The sequence below is a fragment of the Penaeus chinensis genome, chromosome 9 (assembly GCF_019202785.1).
Source record: "Penaeus chinensis breed Huanghai No. 1 chromosome 9, ASM1920278v2, whole genome shotgun sequence".
Classification (NCBI taxonomy): domain Eukaryota; kingdom Metazoa; phylum Arthropoda; class Malacostraca; order Decapoda; family Penaeidae; genus Penaeus; species Penaeus chinensis.
In genome coordinates this window covers 31,655,327-31,672,826 of record NC_061827.1, presented here as the reverse complement: position 1 = coordinate 31,672,826, position 17,500 = coordinate 31,655,327, and the positions used below count along the sequence as shown (strand labels likewise).

The window sequence follows — 17,500 nt, the reverse complement described above, 5'->3', positions numbered from 1 at the left end:
GTGTTAATGGGGCCGGGTATCAGAAATCTCTCAGCGTCATAAACTCTGGTGATTTCTGGCAACATCCAGATGCTGGGTGTGGGAGTCCCACATGTAGAGGAACTTCCTGCTCCACACGCTCTGGTGCATCACCGCGTTTATAGCCATACCCTGAGGACCAAGCAGTTTGTTATGATGGGTGTACACATGACCCATTGGGATGGGGTTAAGAAAGAAGTCCTTTTTTATTATTTAGCAGTGCTATATATTGTTTAGTATTTGTATACAAAAAACGAGTTACTCTACTGAATATCAGTGCCAGACCTTTAACAGGAAGTAAATGCAATAGTAGAGACTTCATTTGCATTATTACTTTGATAAAATTGTAGAAATAGTGGTCTAAGTCATCCACTTCTACTGTCACAACTTTTTTATTGGTGTGGCAAGCAATAACTACAATTAATGCAAAGCAAACTTTTAATGTTTTTCTAATGTTTGTTTACCTTATACAAATGAAATGGTGAAGCAAAGGGAAGACCTTTTAATTATCTAAATGCTGCTCAGTTTTAAAATATTATAAGGTTTAACATATAAAAAAGAGTCCTGTTTTCTCTTCTTTATTTTCTTTATTCATATTGTTTATGCAATTGATCTGATATTAATGCCCTCTTTTTCATTTTTTTAAATATTTATTTTAATCCAATGTGTGCAGGCTTTTTCAGTGGCTGCACAGTCCGCCAAACAAGTGTAATCTGTATGGGCCTTATCATAGTAGATGCCATCCGTGAACAAGGGGTCTCTGTATATCCATTTGTATAACTACACAAGCACAGATGTTTATATATACATGCACATATGTAAATGCACCTCAATACAACCACAGATAATTTTATCTTAATACTAAAGTATATATCTGCATTATTATAAAGGATCATAACTTCAATGTTGAACTTCAGTTGTGGTAATGAGGACTATTATTTATGTCATTCTTATAAGTCTTGTTATTATTTAACTGACCAGCATTTCTTTTTTTCCCTAAGAAATCCATTCAGAATGAATATATGGAATAAAATAGAAGGAAAGGTCTTGCTTTTATGGAATTTTTATAACTTTCTCCTGGAAATAGGACAGTTCTCTACAGTCTTGTTTAAGTTTTACCAGATATTACTTTGCTTCCTTCCCATTAGAAATAATAAAATAAAAAAATAAAATTTCATTATTTAGGTCATTAGGAAATTCATTATGTAATCTATAAATGTTTTCGGTTAAAAGCTAAATGTATACAACTTTTTTATTATTATTACTATTGTGTTTTGCCAAAGGACAAGGAAGCTGATAGATTAAGGTTTGAGTATTTAAAAAAGTATTTACATATGAACTTCTGTCGTCTGCATAATAATCAACAAAATTAGCTGGGATACCTGCTTATGTTTTGCTTTCTAATTTTAGGAACAGTATAGATTTGATTAGTTTGATTTGATATTTGATTGTAATACAGCCATATTCCATCTTTTAAAGCTCAAAAAGGTTTTATTGACATTTTCTGCTCTGGTGATATGGTGTGAAGTTTTTAGGTACAAGGTATGACTCCCTAACTGAAAATATCAGCTGAACTGACTTCAGTTGATATCCCCCATTTGCTACTCTCACTTATTCACAGCTCTCACTGGCAAAGTAGGGTGGGAATGGGTGTTTATTAGTGCTTGCAGCTCTGCACTTGGGTGACGTGATTCTTCCCTGTTTTAAAGTCTTTTATGAGAATTCCTGTCTGGTTCTTCTGTGTCTGCTCCTCTCTGAGGTGGGTTGAGTTTCCTTCCTATATATTTTTTTGTATTTTCTGGGTGTTGTGGTCTTCTCCTCAACTCTTTTCAGAGGAGCATGAACATATGGTCCTGTCTTGTATTTGTTTTGTTTGGTTGGCTCCTTATTTCCCTTTACTGTTTGGTAGCCATGTGACAAAAATTAAGTTAACAACTGTCTTCAGGTGGAGGGGAATGGTTGTGAAGGGCTGCTCAATGCTCCATCAGCTCCCCTTATCCTGTCATTTTATTGTCATTTTTTTTGTTTTTCATTTCTGATTTTTTTTTTTTTTGTGTGTGCTTTTCATCCTAATTCTTTCTCATTAGGCCCATATCTGTTTCATATAGTTGTAGCTCTGTTTGTAAGGGCAGGCCCTACTAGGTAAACTTGTATAAGTTTGTTGTTGCTGTACTCCTACATATGGTGGGAAGGAACATATCTGTTGCCTTTACGTTTAGGCAGAACCACTCCTAGAGAACACTACATGCTGTTGCTGTTCCTGTCTTTCCTCACTTGATTGGTGGTGATGCTACTAGTCTTGCAGTCAGGAGCACTCACAGCTAGCAGTTATATCCTGTCTGGGCATTGTTTGATTGCACCACACCTGTGTGGTGCAGCGGTAGCATTCTCGTCTAGCAATCTTGCTGACCTGCGTTAGAATCCCTCGCCGCCAGTGGATGGTAACCCCGGCCATTCCTTGCACACAGGGGATAGTTTAGAAGCAAAATGAAACAGACAGTATGTCATACCAAGAATATCCATTGTAATAAATGGAATCAAAACTAAACTGTTTCCTTACATAATTATTGACCTCCCTCACAACCACTGAGTTTAGGAATTCTTATGTCTGGCAGCCTCAGTGTGGCAATATTGAAAAAGGTGGCTTTCTCACCACGACTACAACTCATATTGTGATGTACTTTGAACCAAATTCTTATGTGTCACTCACTTCATATCCACATTTTTTAGGTAAGAGTGAGCTATTGGACCTCATCTTGGGATCTGTAGTAGATCCAGTATGGTCTGTTGATAGATGTTTGCATGTGCTCTTCTTGCTAGAAGCCTTTTTGGACCTGTTCCAAGGTAACCATCTGAGGATAGATGGATTTACCTCCTACATATAGGGAGGATTTTTTGGATTTGAATGGTTGCTGTAGTAGATTTTCTCTTAATTTTGTCATCCCTAGTTCATGGATGTGCTGGGCAGCTGCCCTGCTTGGATGAAGTTAGTTCAGTTAATACCTACAGTCAGAAAATCAGTCTGATCAATATATCCTTCACACCAAATTTCTCAGACTAAAAAAATACTATTTCCTACACAGCAAACTTCTCATTTTGTTTATTTTTTAATGCATAGAGCTTGTTTGGAGAAATATAAATATTATAATTATTTAGTTTGGTTTTCCTACTGTATGAATATTACTGTAAAACTGGAAAGTAAGCAGAATATTCCAGATTAACCATCAAATTTACAATTCTTTGTTAATTTTGGATTAATGGTTTACAAAATACCCTATTTGATTATTGATATAATTTGGTTCATATTTTCTTGGGTTTGATGAGTTATATGAGACCAGAAACCAAAGATGTGTTATTCCAGGGATCGCGTTTTGTACTGCATCAGGGAATATTTCACAGCTGGAAGGAAAAATACCATAGGTGGTCAGTATTTCCCCAGTATGTAAGTGTCTCAGAGTACTTTGCATTCAAGTAAATAAAACAGATAAAAAAGTAAATATAAATCAGGAAACTCGCATCCTTTTAGGATATGATGGAGATTGGTAAAGTTGAATACAGTAGATGCAAATTCCCCCAAGATTTCCATAGTTTCAAAGAATAACGTTCAATTATTCTCTGTCATTGTTTATTCGTTATTTTTTATTTTAAGCTTCTTTCTCTCGGATTTTTGTTGTTGACAGATGCAAAGCAGGAAATCGCATACTGATTTGCTATTCAAAGTATTTTCAGTATTAATCAAAATATAATTTTATCACTTTTGTAGTTGTGAAGCTTAACCCCCCCAAAAAATATGATAATTACTTGTAAGATGTATGTTGTGATGGTTATAGTGATAATTGTTATGATAATAGTTGTCATGATATTGAATTGTTACTACTACTACAACTACCAGTACTGCTGCCTATTACTGCCAATATTACCACTACCACTGCTACTAATGCCATGGCCATTACAGTTAATAAGATTATTATTATTATTATTATTATTATTATTATTATTATTATTATTATTACTTTCATCATCATCATTATCATTACTATTACTATTATTAGTAATTGAGTAATTGATGTTATTGTTGTTATTATTGATATATTATTGTTTTTTTATTATTAATATTATTATTATTATTATTATTATTATTGTTATTATTGTTATTATTATTTCAGTTATTTTTGTTTTTATTATTATCAATGATATATTTTATTATTATTTTTCTTGTTGTTATTGTTATTTGTAATATTACTACTATAGTCTTTTTTTATTGTTATTGTTACTGTTATTATTATTGTTATTGTTTTTATTATCATTGTTATTGTTATCATTATTTTTTAAAAATTTCTTTCTGTTTTTTTATTATACTGTCATTGCATTGGTTGCTGTTATTATTATTATTACTTTAACTGTAAGTGAAATGCGTCATTCCAGTAGTTGAATAACTACTTATAAAAATAATTTATTACTCAGTGACAAAGGAGGGATGTACTGGTAACTGCATCTCTTCCTCATGCTGTTTCATGTTGTATTAATTTATCTTATCCCTTTTGAGTAAGCTGGCTATAATGCCTCAGGTAATAATATGAATAAAACTAGTAAAAGAATATTTCTTAGGAGTTAGGCTTGGTTATTATGTATTCTCACAGATCCCCTTTTCACTGGGTGAAGAAGAAAAAAAAAAAAAAAACTATGCTCTGGAGTTAATGGCAACAAGTCGACTTTGAGTGCGGGAGTTCGCTACGTCAAGCCCAACACCCTGCTTTGGTGCGTCAACGTGTTATATAGCCGCACTCATTTTCATTCATTGTGATATATTTCAATTCATGCCTTCTATAAACTCAGGAACAAATACCAAATAGTGCTTTCAGAGAATGGAAAGAAAACTTTTGTTAATCAAGGAAAATTATGAAGTTTAACATGGAATAAAACCATAATACAGCAGCAGATGTAATGAAAATGTTAGTGCTGGGTGATCCCCATATAAATAAGCAGATCAGATGATAGATCACCTTAATTACTTAAGATTTTTATGACGATAATGTTACATATAGCAGAAGGACTTTTTATCAAATAATACAGGTTATATCCATGAAGATAAGTTATTATTTCAGTTTATCAGTGAATATTGGGCTGCATATTTCTTCTACAATTAAATCATATACAAGCACACAATACACACAAAGCTCATTTAAAAGTCTTGGCTTGTGCATGTGCATGATTGGGGTTTGTTTATTTTAATTTACTTTGCTTGATCATCTTTCTGGGAAGTAGAATTTAGTAGACTACAGTTTTAGGTGTCCTTAAGCAAGCCTTTATTGTGGATTATTTATAAATTAAATATGGACTGAACCACTATGATTTTGGATTCTTTGCATATGATGACCTGTTTATTGAATCACCAAGCAGTATTGTCCTCTACATGCGTAGCTGATGTTGTGCATTGAATGAATGACATTTTTTCACAGGAACTGTAATCTTTATTGTTTTTATTTATTTTTATTTTATTTTTTTTATTTTTTTTTTTTTTACAAATTAGATTTAGTAATATGATATTGAAATGGAGATCATATGTGTCATTCTTTCACATTTAATAAATCATGGTCTTCTTTGTGGAATTATGGGGCCTGTATGGTGTGTTCATATATGCATGTGCTTTGTGGTGAATATGTAGATTTGTGTAGATGTACTAATATTTATAACATTTTGTTTTTGGTAGATTTTTTTATGATTATGCTATTTTGATTCACAGATTTGATACATTAATATGAAATAGGTGTGAATATTAATTATTATTTATTTGATTGAATTTGAAATTTCATAAAGTTTTAAAGAAGTTGAAGAAATACATTAAATCATATATATATATATATATATATATATATATATATATATATTTGATTTTGTTATGATTTTAATTGGTTCTTATGCATACTTAGAGTATTTTACTGATGGATGAGTTGGAGCCCTACCTCAAGACTCCACAAGAACCTGATACAGCTGTGGTACTGGACCAAGCCACCCTTGCATGGGATGCTGTCTCTTCCTTCAAAAAAAAGAAAAAGAAGAGGAGGAAGTTAGTTACAAATTATAAAGTATTGTAATGGTCTATAATCATGGTGACTGTCTTCTCCTGCCTATTATGGTGTTTTTATTATTGTGTAATTTCAGTGTGAAGAAAAAAAATTATTGTTTCTGCTTCTAAAGAAATTATAGTGCTAGAACAGAAGTACAGTCTAAATATTCCCTTTGTCTGTAAATGCTGATTTTGTCCTTCCAGGAACAAGAAGGATGGCATAACTCCAGCTGATCAACTGATGCCGAAAGTAGTGGACTTGAAACACATTGATGTTCTCTTTGACTTAAGTCTCTCCATCAAGAAGGTATTCTTTATACAGCATGATGATGAAATAGAAATGTTTGTTTTCTGCTCAGTAGGGGTAGGATTTACTAATGCACTATTAGGTTTATGTACATTGTAATCAAAGTATTGACAACTTTGTAAACATGTTTCTATCTGAGACACATTGTTGGGTGTCTCAGATGTCACCACTATACACTACATGGAATCCTTTGCACTAAACAAGTTAAACTGAAACAATAGGGTAGCAGTAAACAGGGAAAATACTAGAACATGCTACCATTGCACCTATGCAGAAGGAAATAATTCAATATATGAGCCCAGGTTTCATCATCCTCTTCTAATTTTTTTTCTTCTCAGCATTGTGTTTTGAATGATTTATCAATATTATGATGGCTAGATCACTATTATGTTGTTTTGATTATATTATTGACTTGCTAGTATCTTGACTTACTATTACCACTGTTACCCAACAGGGCGAACTCATTGCTGTGTGTGGTAGTGTTGGTGCTGGAAAATCCTCTTTCATATCAGCTCTACTTGGTCACATGCGTTTACAGTCAGGAGAGGTGTATTTACAAGGAACATGTGCATATGTTGGCCAACAAGCATGGATCATGAATGCCTCCTTTAGGGAAAATATTTTGATGGGTGAAGCATTTGATGCCAAAAGGTGAGTTTTCAAAGAATGTTCATTTTCGATTCTTTCAGTGTTTACCCTTAAGGTCCAAGTATGCTCAACTTAGTATATACAGACTTTTGAATTTTCTGTTTGCTCAGGGGATCATAGCTTACCAAAAACTGGCAGCTGGTGTACTCTTTTATTTCTCTCTCTCTCTCTCTCTGTCTTTCTATATCTTTCTCTCTCTCTGTCTCCTTCACTGTCTCTCTCCAACTCTGTCCTTCTGTCTCTCTACATTCATCTTCAGATCTCACAAAAGGTTGTGGATTGTATGGTAAACTTAAAAAATCTGACAGATTTTGCTGACATGAAAGAAAATAAAAGAAAGTATCATATATTAGTGGAATATTTCTTTACTTAGTTATCTACAAGAGCAGAAGTCATTGTTCTCTTGTAATATTGAAAATTGGATCAAAAGAATTGGCAAATCCTTTTGAGTTTAGATCAGGATGACCTGCATTGTCATTTAGACCACTATTAGAAAATGCATACAGAGAGAATACATGTTTGGGGCTTAGTGAAATTTAAGATTTTTTATTGTAACTTGCTTTAGAACATAAAATATGGAGGCAAATGGGGCTCCAATTTACATTTTTCAGTAAACTTTTTGTGCCATTACAGTTAAATATGTTCTTAGGTATTACCGTGTGATATATGCCTGCAACCTTACCCAAGATGTTGGAGCTATGCCTGCTGGAGATTTCACAGAAATTGGAGAACGAGGTATCAATTTGTCTGGAGGACAGAAACAACGTTTGTCACTTGCCAGGGCACTTTATGCTAACAGGTGCGTTTCTTATTATGTATAAACTGAAATACTTATAATTTTTTCTCATTTTTATAACTTACTAATTGTGAATGTAAACCGTTTTTTTTTTTTTTTTTTTTTTTTCATATAGTACATCTAGTTGTGTACAGTTTGATTGTTAGACTTTTTACTTACAATTAGATTATCTAAACCATGTCGTCTATTCTTTTTCAGGGATATTTATTTATTGGATGATCCTTTGAGTGCTGTAGATGCTCATGTTGGCAGCCACATCTTCCAGTGGGTGATCAAAGGTGCTTTAAGAAATAAGACAACAGTGTTTGTCACACATCAGCTGCAGGTAATGTATAAACTTTGTTGTCTTCTCTGAGACCTATGTATGCATCAAGTTGATAATTTAATACTGATTTATTATAACACAGAAACAGCTATTTTTATCTAGATTCACATACAAACATGTGAATATTGTTTACTTACCTGTATCTCACCTATTTCTGAGGGTTAAACATTAATGAAGCATCAGATTTGTCTTCAATATCGCTCTTTTCCTTGATTTTCCAGTACTTGCCCCATTGTGACCGTGTAGTTTACTTGCGTGAGGGAAAGATCGCAGAGCTGGGAACACACTCAATTTTGATGGAGGATAACAATGAATATGCTGCTCTATATAGAACCCATATGGAAACAGTTGAAAATCAGGAAAAGGAAAGGTTAGTATAGTTTTTCATATGAAGACTCAATTTTTTTTTATTTTTTTTATCTCTCTCTTTCTTCTCTCTTTTCTTTTCTTTTCTTTTTTCCTTTTTCTTTTTTTATTTTTGTTTAGTTATCATAGTTGTAGTTATGCTTATCTTATCATCATTATTATTATTGCTATTAATTTGTTATTATTATTATTATTGTTATTATTATTATTATTATTGTTATTATTATTATTATTATTGTTATTATTATTATTATTATTATTATTATTGTTTTTATCATCATTGTAATGATGATAATGATTGATCTTGTTTTTATTATATTTATAAGAGTAATGATCATTATCATCATCATCATCATAATTATGACTGTTATTTTACTATTTTTATTATACATAATGGGATATCTTACTTTCTACATACTGTTCATATATATTATCCATCCTCATGATTAGAATTTATTTACTTGTTTATTGCTCTTAGCAGCAAGACTGAGGAATCAGATGCTGAAGGACGCCAGCGGCAAGACTCAGTCATTTCAGGAGGAAGTAGCATAAATGGCTATCAGAAGAATAGTCCAGAGAAAAGTCCAGTCAAAGAAGTTAAGAAGAAACCAGAAGATGGTGAGAATTTGATCTTTAATATTCCAAGGATGATTTGTATTCTGTGGTGCACATTTTATGGGTAGACTTTTTTGAAGTTTAAGTGCCTAAGGGATTATCTTAAAAACTAACTTCATCAGTTAGGAGAAAAAGTAGAATCCAACCTTAGCTTATAAATTGTTTAATAGTTTTCAATTGCTCTTTCAGTTTATACATATGATTTAGGACAGAAACCTTTAGCTTTGTTCATATATAAAACCTCAAACATTTGATAGGTATCCTACAGATATAGCACTGCTTTGCCATAACCTTTTTTGTTGTTACGACTTACAGCGCCCATGTGGATTATGTAAAGTAATAATTCAAATACGCAGTGTAATGGTAAGGCTGCTGAAGGGAAATGTGTCACAAATTCCATCCATTGGTGTCATTTGTTATGGTAATGGGTGTCTTTGATTTGTTTTTAGGGGATGACTTATCAAACACTGAATTTCTTTGTGCAATTTATTGGGTAAAGGGTTTCTAGTAAATCATTTATGGCATGGATTTGATGCCATTTGTAGACTAACTGATAAATACAGGCATTTATTCCAGTTGCCAAGAGCCTTGTTTAACCCAAAGGGATATTCTCTTGGAAGAAGATCCCATCTCCATATCTCCCCTTGTTACTATCCAATGTTTGGGCACTGATTATGTGTTAGTTGTGCTTAGTATGGAAGTAGTCCCTGGCACTGAATCTTTAAACATGACCAGACATACCTAATCTAGCATGCACACTTATTTTTGATTGAACACTGATTATGCAACTAAAGAGATTTATTGCTTTTGAAATGACCTGCAATGAGATGGTAATCTAGTGAATAAAAGGATTAAACTATTAGACTAATAGTACTATGTACAGATACATATGTATTATTTAACTGTTTCTGATGTATTATATTTATCACAGGTCAACTGATCACAGAAGAGAAGCTAGAGAAGGGAGATATCCCTTTGTCAACATATAACTGGTACATTAAGGCTGCTGGAGGTTATATTATATCCACCCTGGTGATCTTCACCTTTGCTGCCAATGTGGGCTCTACTGCTTTCAGTTCGTGGTGGCTCTCAATGTGGCTTAGTGCAGGGAGCGGAGTAAGTAGTTTCTTCTCTTTTACTGTGATAATTATTTTACCTCTTTCTTAAAGACTTTATTATTTTTCTGTGAAAAGAGAACTTTTATTTATGTGGGGTTTAATTTTATTGTTTTGTTTAAAAATATGATCTAATTTCTTTTAAAAATATGTCAGGTGTTGGACTTAGAAGTTGGCCATTCCTGCTTGCCTGATGAACAGGTTAAGATATTGCTAATGGTGGAAGACTAAATTTACCATAGTTTTGATTTGATTGTTATCATCATTCTTCTTCATCAGAGCTAATAGTCATTAGGTTTATAAATGTTGAATGGTATGCTTCTTTGCCTTTGTGTCTTCGTTTACACCTATTTTTGTATATTTTTCTAACCACACAGATTATCAAGAGGGCACTTATGACTAGAATACCAAATGTTATTAAAGGAAATGCAAGCCCACTTTCAGGCAATTTACAGAGTTCAGCTAGATTATGTTTTTTTTCTGTCTTATCAATGCAGTAAGACGAGTCAATGAACAAGCCATATATATCCATCCTTTCTTTGTAGAAACTGGAAAAGGTTTCATTGTTTGCCTCAGCCATTTGTCTGATCAGTTGTTGAGAGTCGCAATCACAGTTTCCCATATGAAACATATTATTTTTAATCTGTAGGTTCTTGTTATGGACTGAGTAATAGAAAAGTAGAGTGCCAGGCTTAAATTCATGGAAATGATTAGAGGAGAATATCAAGGTTCCTTTCATCCTCGGTTGCAGCCATGTCAGGCCAAATTGCTCAATATGGTAAAATGAATTTTCTGTTACAGAAACTATAGTTGAATTATTTACTACCATACTTTCCAATGCTATGTAGTTAACTTCATTTTCCACAAAAGTGAAGTTGTACACATCTGAATCAATTGCCAAGAACTGAAGCTTGTCAATTTTGTTACCCAAGAAAGTGATGTAGCTTGAGTCTTGGAAGACAGCACTGGAATGAATGATCTTGATAATATTGTGCTCCAGGGTGAAGTTTTCAACCTGCAGAATGAAACAAAAAATATAATATACAGCAAATATTTCATACCTTAAAAATATCAATGTGCCTAAATTTAAGAATTTGTTTCCATAGATTCATTTTCAAGGCCTGAAATGACAGTTTATGTTCATAATGTATGTGAATAGGGACTTACATAGCGTGTTGACAAATTAATTTCTCCAAGATTTTCAATATTGCAGTACTTGAGGAAAAAATTAGAAAGGTGATGAGTATCTTGTGTCTGAAGTAAGACACTGAAATCTCCTTCCAAGGTGAGATGCTCAAGTGTGATACTTTCCAGTTTCTGAGCATGAATATCAAGTGATACTTCAGGTGGAGAAAATTTGGCGTGGGATATTCTAAGTGATCTGAAATTGCAGGGCAGATAAAAAGCATTTTTAGTGTTACTCTGGTATAGATATAAACAAATTCATTGAATATGAGAAAGATAGTTTATAAGATAGCCTCATGCCCACCCATCACATCCCCTGGTGGCATTGCCTGATTAAAAATAGGATATGTAATATTCAGATTGGCTATTGCTTTTTATGAAAGGGGCAATTTTTAGCACATAAATCTGCTGTCCCTAGAAGATGTCACCCACCAAAAAAAAATGTGCTATGTGATTGTCGTGAATGATACAGAAAAAGGAAGTACTGAATCTTTGGAAGTAGCATACATTCTTTTCTTTCAATTGAATAAGATTTACAAAAATGAAAGAAAATCCTGGTTTTATCCCTTAATAAAACCATATGCCATCCTCTACACATTGTAACCCACTTAATTGATTAAAACGGACTCAATCTAACAACTCAAGTGTATATCATGCATCTCTGATTATGCGAAACATTAAAAGCATGTTTTGGATTTAAGTGATACAAAAAGAAATCATATCACTTTGTTGGTGCAGTGCAGTGAGTGTGATGCACCACCAAGTCTAAAATGGGCCCTGGTAGCAAGCTTGGTTGGCCACTTATACTCCCCAGAGTGAAAGCCAATTGCATTGCAATTATCCTATTGTAAATTAACAATTGCTAAATCTCAAGTGGCTTGTCAATCTATTTCTGTACATTTAGTAGACCAAAATGCTTTTCACAAGGTAATGATAGTTTGGTTAGATGTGTTATTAGTTTTATAGCTGAATCATGTATTTGCTATGATATAACATTTTAAAAAAAATTCAAATTGATTTCATATGAAACTAATTTTCTAAAATAAAAAAATGAAACATCCAGTTTGCTACCTACTTGAGGTGTGTGCTATACTGATTGAAAAAGTCTGGCGCCAGATGAATTTGGTCAATGTCGTGAAGATGAAGTGAATGTAGGTATGGAAGCTGAGCCAGTGCTGATCCACTGAGGTGGACATCACCACATTCACCCACATTCCATTGAGTTGTGGTATTTGGAATAAAGAAGTGATCCTCTCCACAGCTCACTCTTGAGTCCTCAATTATCAACATCTGTTAAGTTGTGATAGAGTTTTGACATTTTAGTAAATAATATTTTGTAAAGGATTTTTGTCAATGCAGAAATTAATGACCTGGCCTGTGATTAATCTAGTAAAAATTGTTTCCCACAAAATGAATACAGGTAATTTCTGTTGATATGACATTATAGTAGGTTCTTATCTGGATAAAAAGGAACAAAACTTTGTAATGCAGAGGTAATCAATCTACCTCTAGAAATAATATGATTTTCTTTCTTTAACTCTTAGGTAAGAAGAGGAACCATAATGTGCATAGTTATGAGGACTTTGATTTCAGTGTTTATTCACTAAATAAAACTCTTTATAGATCAATAGAAGTCAACATTGGGATATCTCTTTTCAGAAATGCTAAGGTTTACTGTGTTATATTTGAATCAGTTTCTACTTACATCATTTCCCAGGGAGCAAGAACAAACGAAAATTAAATCTTCATAACTAGAGGAAATGTTGTAGCAGCATGGTGTTCTTATGGTGTTTTCACTGGAGACACTAAATAGAGTCAAGTGATGAACCAATATAATAAATGTGATTGAAATTCCACTTTTTGTAAACATTGTGACTGTTTCTTGTGCAGGTAACCACCAATTTGGTATCTCTCAGAAGAATTTTTTTTTTCATACCATCACATATTTACTGAACATGTGGTATGAATAGCGCAGTGAACTTGGAATGGATATCATAATATAAATTGCTGTGTTATGTCAGATTTTAGCCATAGCATTAAGAACATTAGTGGTTTTATATTTATTGAACTACCATATTATCATTTCACCAGAAGGAAGTACAGCACAGACAACTAATAAGTAGCAGTAACAGAGGTAGACTGAAAATAAGTGTGGTGGTATTTTTATCATAGATAAGATTTGATAATGCTTGTAATCTTATCAGTGCCATTACCAGGATGAATGAACTCTGCATATGTTAATGTACTTCATACAGAGTATATTAATTTTAGCAGAAGATAAATTCTTGAAAGTAGGATAAGGTAGATTAAATATTTAAAGAGTTACCTTTGAAGAATTCTAGTGATGATGGTAAGGAAAGGGACATAGCTGCAAGAAGACTGTAATCAGATAACTCCTGAAAGATTGAAAATCCTTTGAAAGAAGTGATAGAAAAGCACTAATAAAGTGACTAAAAGAATGTAACTAGAGTCATGTTGTTTTTATTATTATTATTACTATTATTTTATTATTATTATTATTATTATTATTATTATTATTATTGATAATATTTATTATTAATTATTAGTAGTTATTGCTGATTATTATTATTAGTTATTATTAATCATTATTGATTAATCAATAATAATAATTATTATTAATTATTAACCATTATTTATTAATGATGATGACCCCCTTAACCCATTGTTCATTGTGGTCTTAAGGGCTTAGGTGACAGGGACTGAGGCCCAATGTAGGGGATCACCCCTGCCTTGGACCTCAGCCCTCGCCTCAAGTAATTTTGCATGGTCTTTTCTTCTACCCCTTTCCTTTCCTTCTCTTCATCATCCTCTTCTTATGTTTACTTCCTAAGGTGTGAGAGCCATGCTGAAAGGATGAAAGGCTGGCTTTTTGCGAGTCATGAATGGCCTCTCATTTGACCACTGCTACAACCTCTGATACTAGTACCCCCCTTCTCAAAGTTTGTGGTCAACTCTGTCCATTCTGTACTATTCACCCAGGTCATTACTAAACCTTCAGAATTCACCCTATCCTCTCACCCAACCTCCGCTCCATCTTTACTGCACAGTCTCCTTCATTGTCTACCCTTACTCCCCTTATTACTACTCTTCGTCCTTCTACTACTTCCGCCTCTACAAACCTTTTGAGTACCTTTTTTTGCCCAGCCACGTGGGATCAATTCTTTGTGATTCCCCCTACAGCCCTCTTCCAGCAATGTCTCCCAAAACAAGTAGGCAAAATTTCATTCCAATTGTTCACACCTTGTCACAGTTACATCTGCTCGTGCACTATCTACCCTGACTGACCTCAATGGCAGACCTATTCCTGCCCATGCCTTGATGACTGGGATGCAGTGGCAGTCCAGTGCTACACTATTCCTCCCGGAAGCCAACGAAAGTCCTACAACAATATTGCCAAGAATAGCCTCTGTAGAAGCTTGGAAGTTTATATTGGTGGAGTGTCCTGCCCTGTCCAACCATATCGACCTCTTCCCTATCAATATCAGATATGTTGGTGTTTTAGCCACCCAACCAAACACTGCACACTGCCCTCTATGTGCCCAACCTGGTCATGACCGTTCAAATTACCCTGTTTAGTCACACACATGTGCCTCACTCTACATGAGGCCAGACAAGAGGCACAAGGATGAGGTTTCTCATTCTACCTATTCTAAAACTGTACTTTGCTCTGCTTTCCTGCCATCATCTCAAGAAGTTTCAGCATCAGTCAAGTTCCTTTTTCAGTCAAAATCAAGATACTCAAGTCTCTACCACTTCCCTGAAGCCTTCCCCTCCTCCTCCTCACTACATGTTGCACCAGACAATCAAAACGTTCCACTCCATCTTCTACCACATCTTCACCCACACCCACACCCACCTCTTCCTCTGCTCCTCAGACATCTATTCACACTTCTCCTCCACATAAGAAAACCTTTATATCTCAGACCTCCCCAACCAACTCCCCTCCAGAAACTCTTGAAGACATCTAAAAGTTCTTAAACATGACTCAAGATAATGATTCGCTCCCTCATCCACCCTCTAATCCCTTGATTCCTATTTGCCCTACATTCAAAGTATATGCCGATATCCATCATCCTCCTCCTCAAATTCCCCCTACCCATACTCTCCATTTGATCTGATTGCCCCATACCTTTAAAACATCCAGATTTACAAATCCCCACTGTATTCCATTTACTCCCCCTCTATACCCTTTTCACTGCCATTCTATCCTACAGCGTTCCACAACCTTTGACATCTAACATCTTATCCTGATCGTTGACTCATTTCCACCCTTTTCAACACAAGAGTTTACCATAGTGCTGTATGACCTTTGATGCTTAGGACATATATGTCTTCAAACCATTAACCAGTAACCATTATTGATGATGATTATTATAATGGTAATAATGATGATAATAGTAATGATAATTATTGTTAATTATTATTATTATTATTATTATTGTTGTTGTTGTTGTTGTTGTTGTTGTTATCATAACTATTAATTCTGTACATTCATATTTTCTTTCCAATTTCTTTGCCAAGAAGAAAGGTGAAATGAAAATGTTGAGCAACATTAATTTCAACAGAACACAGAGGTGATAGTTGGAAATGGAACGGTCATCAGTGACAACATCGCAGACAACCCTGACCTTTTTATGTACCAGACTGTTTATGGCTGCCTTATTTTAGTCATACTTGGAACTTCGCTTATCAGAGGATTTGCCTTTATGAAGGTAATTAATAAAAGTTATTCTGTTAGTGATGCTGTCTTTTAACCATAACTTCTGGGTTATAATAAAAATCTATCCTGAGCTTGCCAACAGTTATCTCTCTGAACTATCACATAAATGTAAACAAACTTAAATGGTCTAATCATTTTTTTCCAAATAGACTACCCTAAAGGCTTCTAGCAGCATGCACGATCAAGTATTTGTCAAAGTGTTCCGAAGCCCCATGAGTTTCTTTGACACAACTCCTTCAGGACGCATTATAAATATCTTCTCCAGAGACATGGATGAAGGTTGGTTCCTAAAGCTTCAATTTGAGGAGTAATATGTTATGTATTTCTTTGCATTATTGGCTTCCCTATAATTTATCTTTGGTTTAGCTTCTTTGTAAAATAATATATGATTTTGGAATACCTTCTTTAGTAAATAACATGTGACTTTATAATTACTTAATATCTCTTTGATAGACAATGTTCTTTGTTATTAAAAAAATATATATATATTTCTTTATTTCTTTATTTTTTTTATTTATTTTTTTTTATATTTTTTTTTTTTTTTTTCTCCCTACACTTTTTTTCCCTCTTATTTTCAGAATTAAATAACTTAATGATATTCAAATGAAAAATATTTATTGGCATAAAAAAAAGTTCTTTTTCTTTATTTTTCAGATTTTCCAGTTTTGTTAACATAATGTATGCTTTTATTTCTTCCTTTTTTTTAAGACATGAGACTTATTTCTTAAGAAATACATCAAGATAAGGTTAAAATGATTGTTTCAGTGGATGTGCGTGTGCCTATGACCATGGAGACTTTCCTGCAGAATATTTGGTTAATCACAAGTTCACTTGTGTTCGTCTGTTTGGTGTTCCCTCATTTCCTTCCATTTCTGGTAGTATTGGCTATCCTCTTCCTTTTTATTAGGAGCATCTTCAGGTGAGAACATATATCTTCTGTTTTTAAAAGACTTTTGTTGCTGATAAAATTGCGGTGTGCTGGTATTATAGGCACTGCATTATATTTTCTGGAATAATGCCATTACGATATCCAACAGGATTGGAATTCGTGATTTTAAGAGGATGGAGAATGTGTCGAGATCTCCTATGTATAGCCATGTCAGTACAACTGTGAATGGGTTAGCCACTATCAATGCATATGGCAAACAGGAGATGTTTACCAAAAAGTTTGTATTATTTTATTTACTAAATATATTATAATGTGAAAATACTTTTCTGTCTTTGATCTCTAATGAATACACCGAAATTTGTCTTCTTCTTCTGTTTGCTCTATGATTATTATAATGTTATCTCTTACAGATTTATGGTATTATTTGA

The 17,500-nt window shown here is 33.6% G+C and overlaps 2 protein-coding genes across 2 annotated transcripts in view; one reads left to right on the top strand and one right to left on the bottom strand.

Annotated features, from left to right (window-relative positions):
- LOC125028743 (ATP-binding cassette sub-family C member 5-like) overlaps positions 1 to 17,500 on the top strand; it is a 45,550-nt gene that overhangs the window by 23,711 nt on the left and 4,339 nt on the right. Inside the window, exons 10-22 of the mRNA XM_047618225.1 lie at positions 5,949 to 6,085; positions 6,290 to 6,392; positions 6,847 to 7,043; positions 7,690 to 7,839; positions 8,035 to 8,161; positions 8,383 to 8,531; positions 9,006 to 9,145; positions 10,074 to 10,258; positions 16,029 to 16,175; positions 16,333 to 16,462; positions 16,949 to 17,102; positions 17,221 to 17,349; positions 17,483 to 17,500. The exon at positions 17,483 to 17,500 is cut by the window's right edge and continues 74 nt beyond it. Coding sequence (XP_047474181.1) covers positions 5,949 to 6,085; positions 6,290 to 6,392; positions 6,847 to 7,043; positions 7,690 to 7,839; positions 8,035 to 8,161; positions 8,383 to 8,531; positions 9,006 to 9,145; positions 10,074 to 10,258; positions 16,029 to 16,175; positions 16,333 to 16,462; positions 16,949 to 17,102; positions 17,221 to 17,349; positions 17,483 to 17,500 — 1,766 coding nt within the window. The remainder of the gene's footprint in view (positions 1 to 5,948; positions 6,086 to 6,289; positions 6,393 to 6,846; positions 7,044 to 7,689; positions 7,840 to 8,034; positions 8,162 to 8,382; positions 8,532 to 9,005; positions 9,146 to 10,073; positions 10,259 to 16,028; positions 16,176 to 16,332; positions 16,463 to 16,948; positions 17,103 to 17,220; positions 17,350 to 17,482) is intronic.
- On the bottom strand, positions 10,310 to 13,845 carry LOC125028940. The gene is made up of 4 exons (XM_047618574.1): positions 13,148 to 13,845; positions 12,518 to 12,732; positions 11,425 to 11,638; positions 10,310 to 11,272 (listed from the first exon to the last, which is right to left on the bottom strand). Exons 1-4 carry the CDS (start codon positions 13,310 to 13,312, stop codon positions 10,520 to 10,522), a joined length of 1,347 nt encoding a protein of 448 aa, XP_047474530.1. The 5' UTR covers positions 13,313 to 13,845; the 3' UTR covers positions 10,310 to 10,519.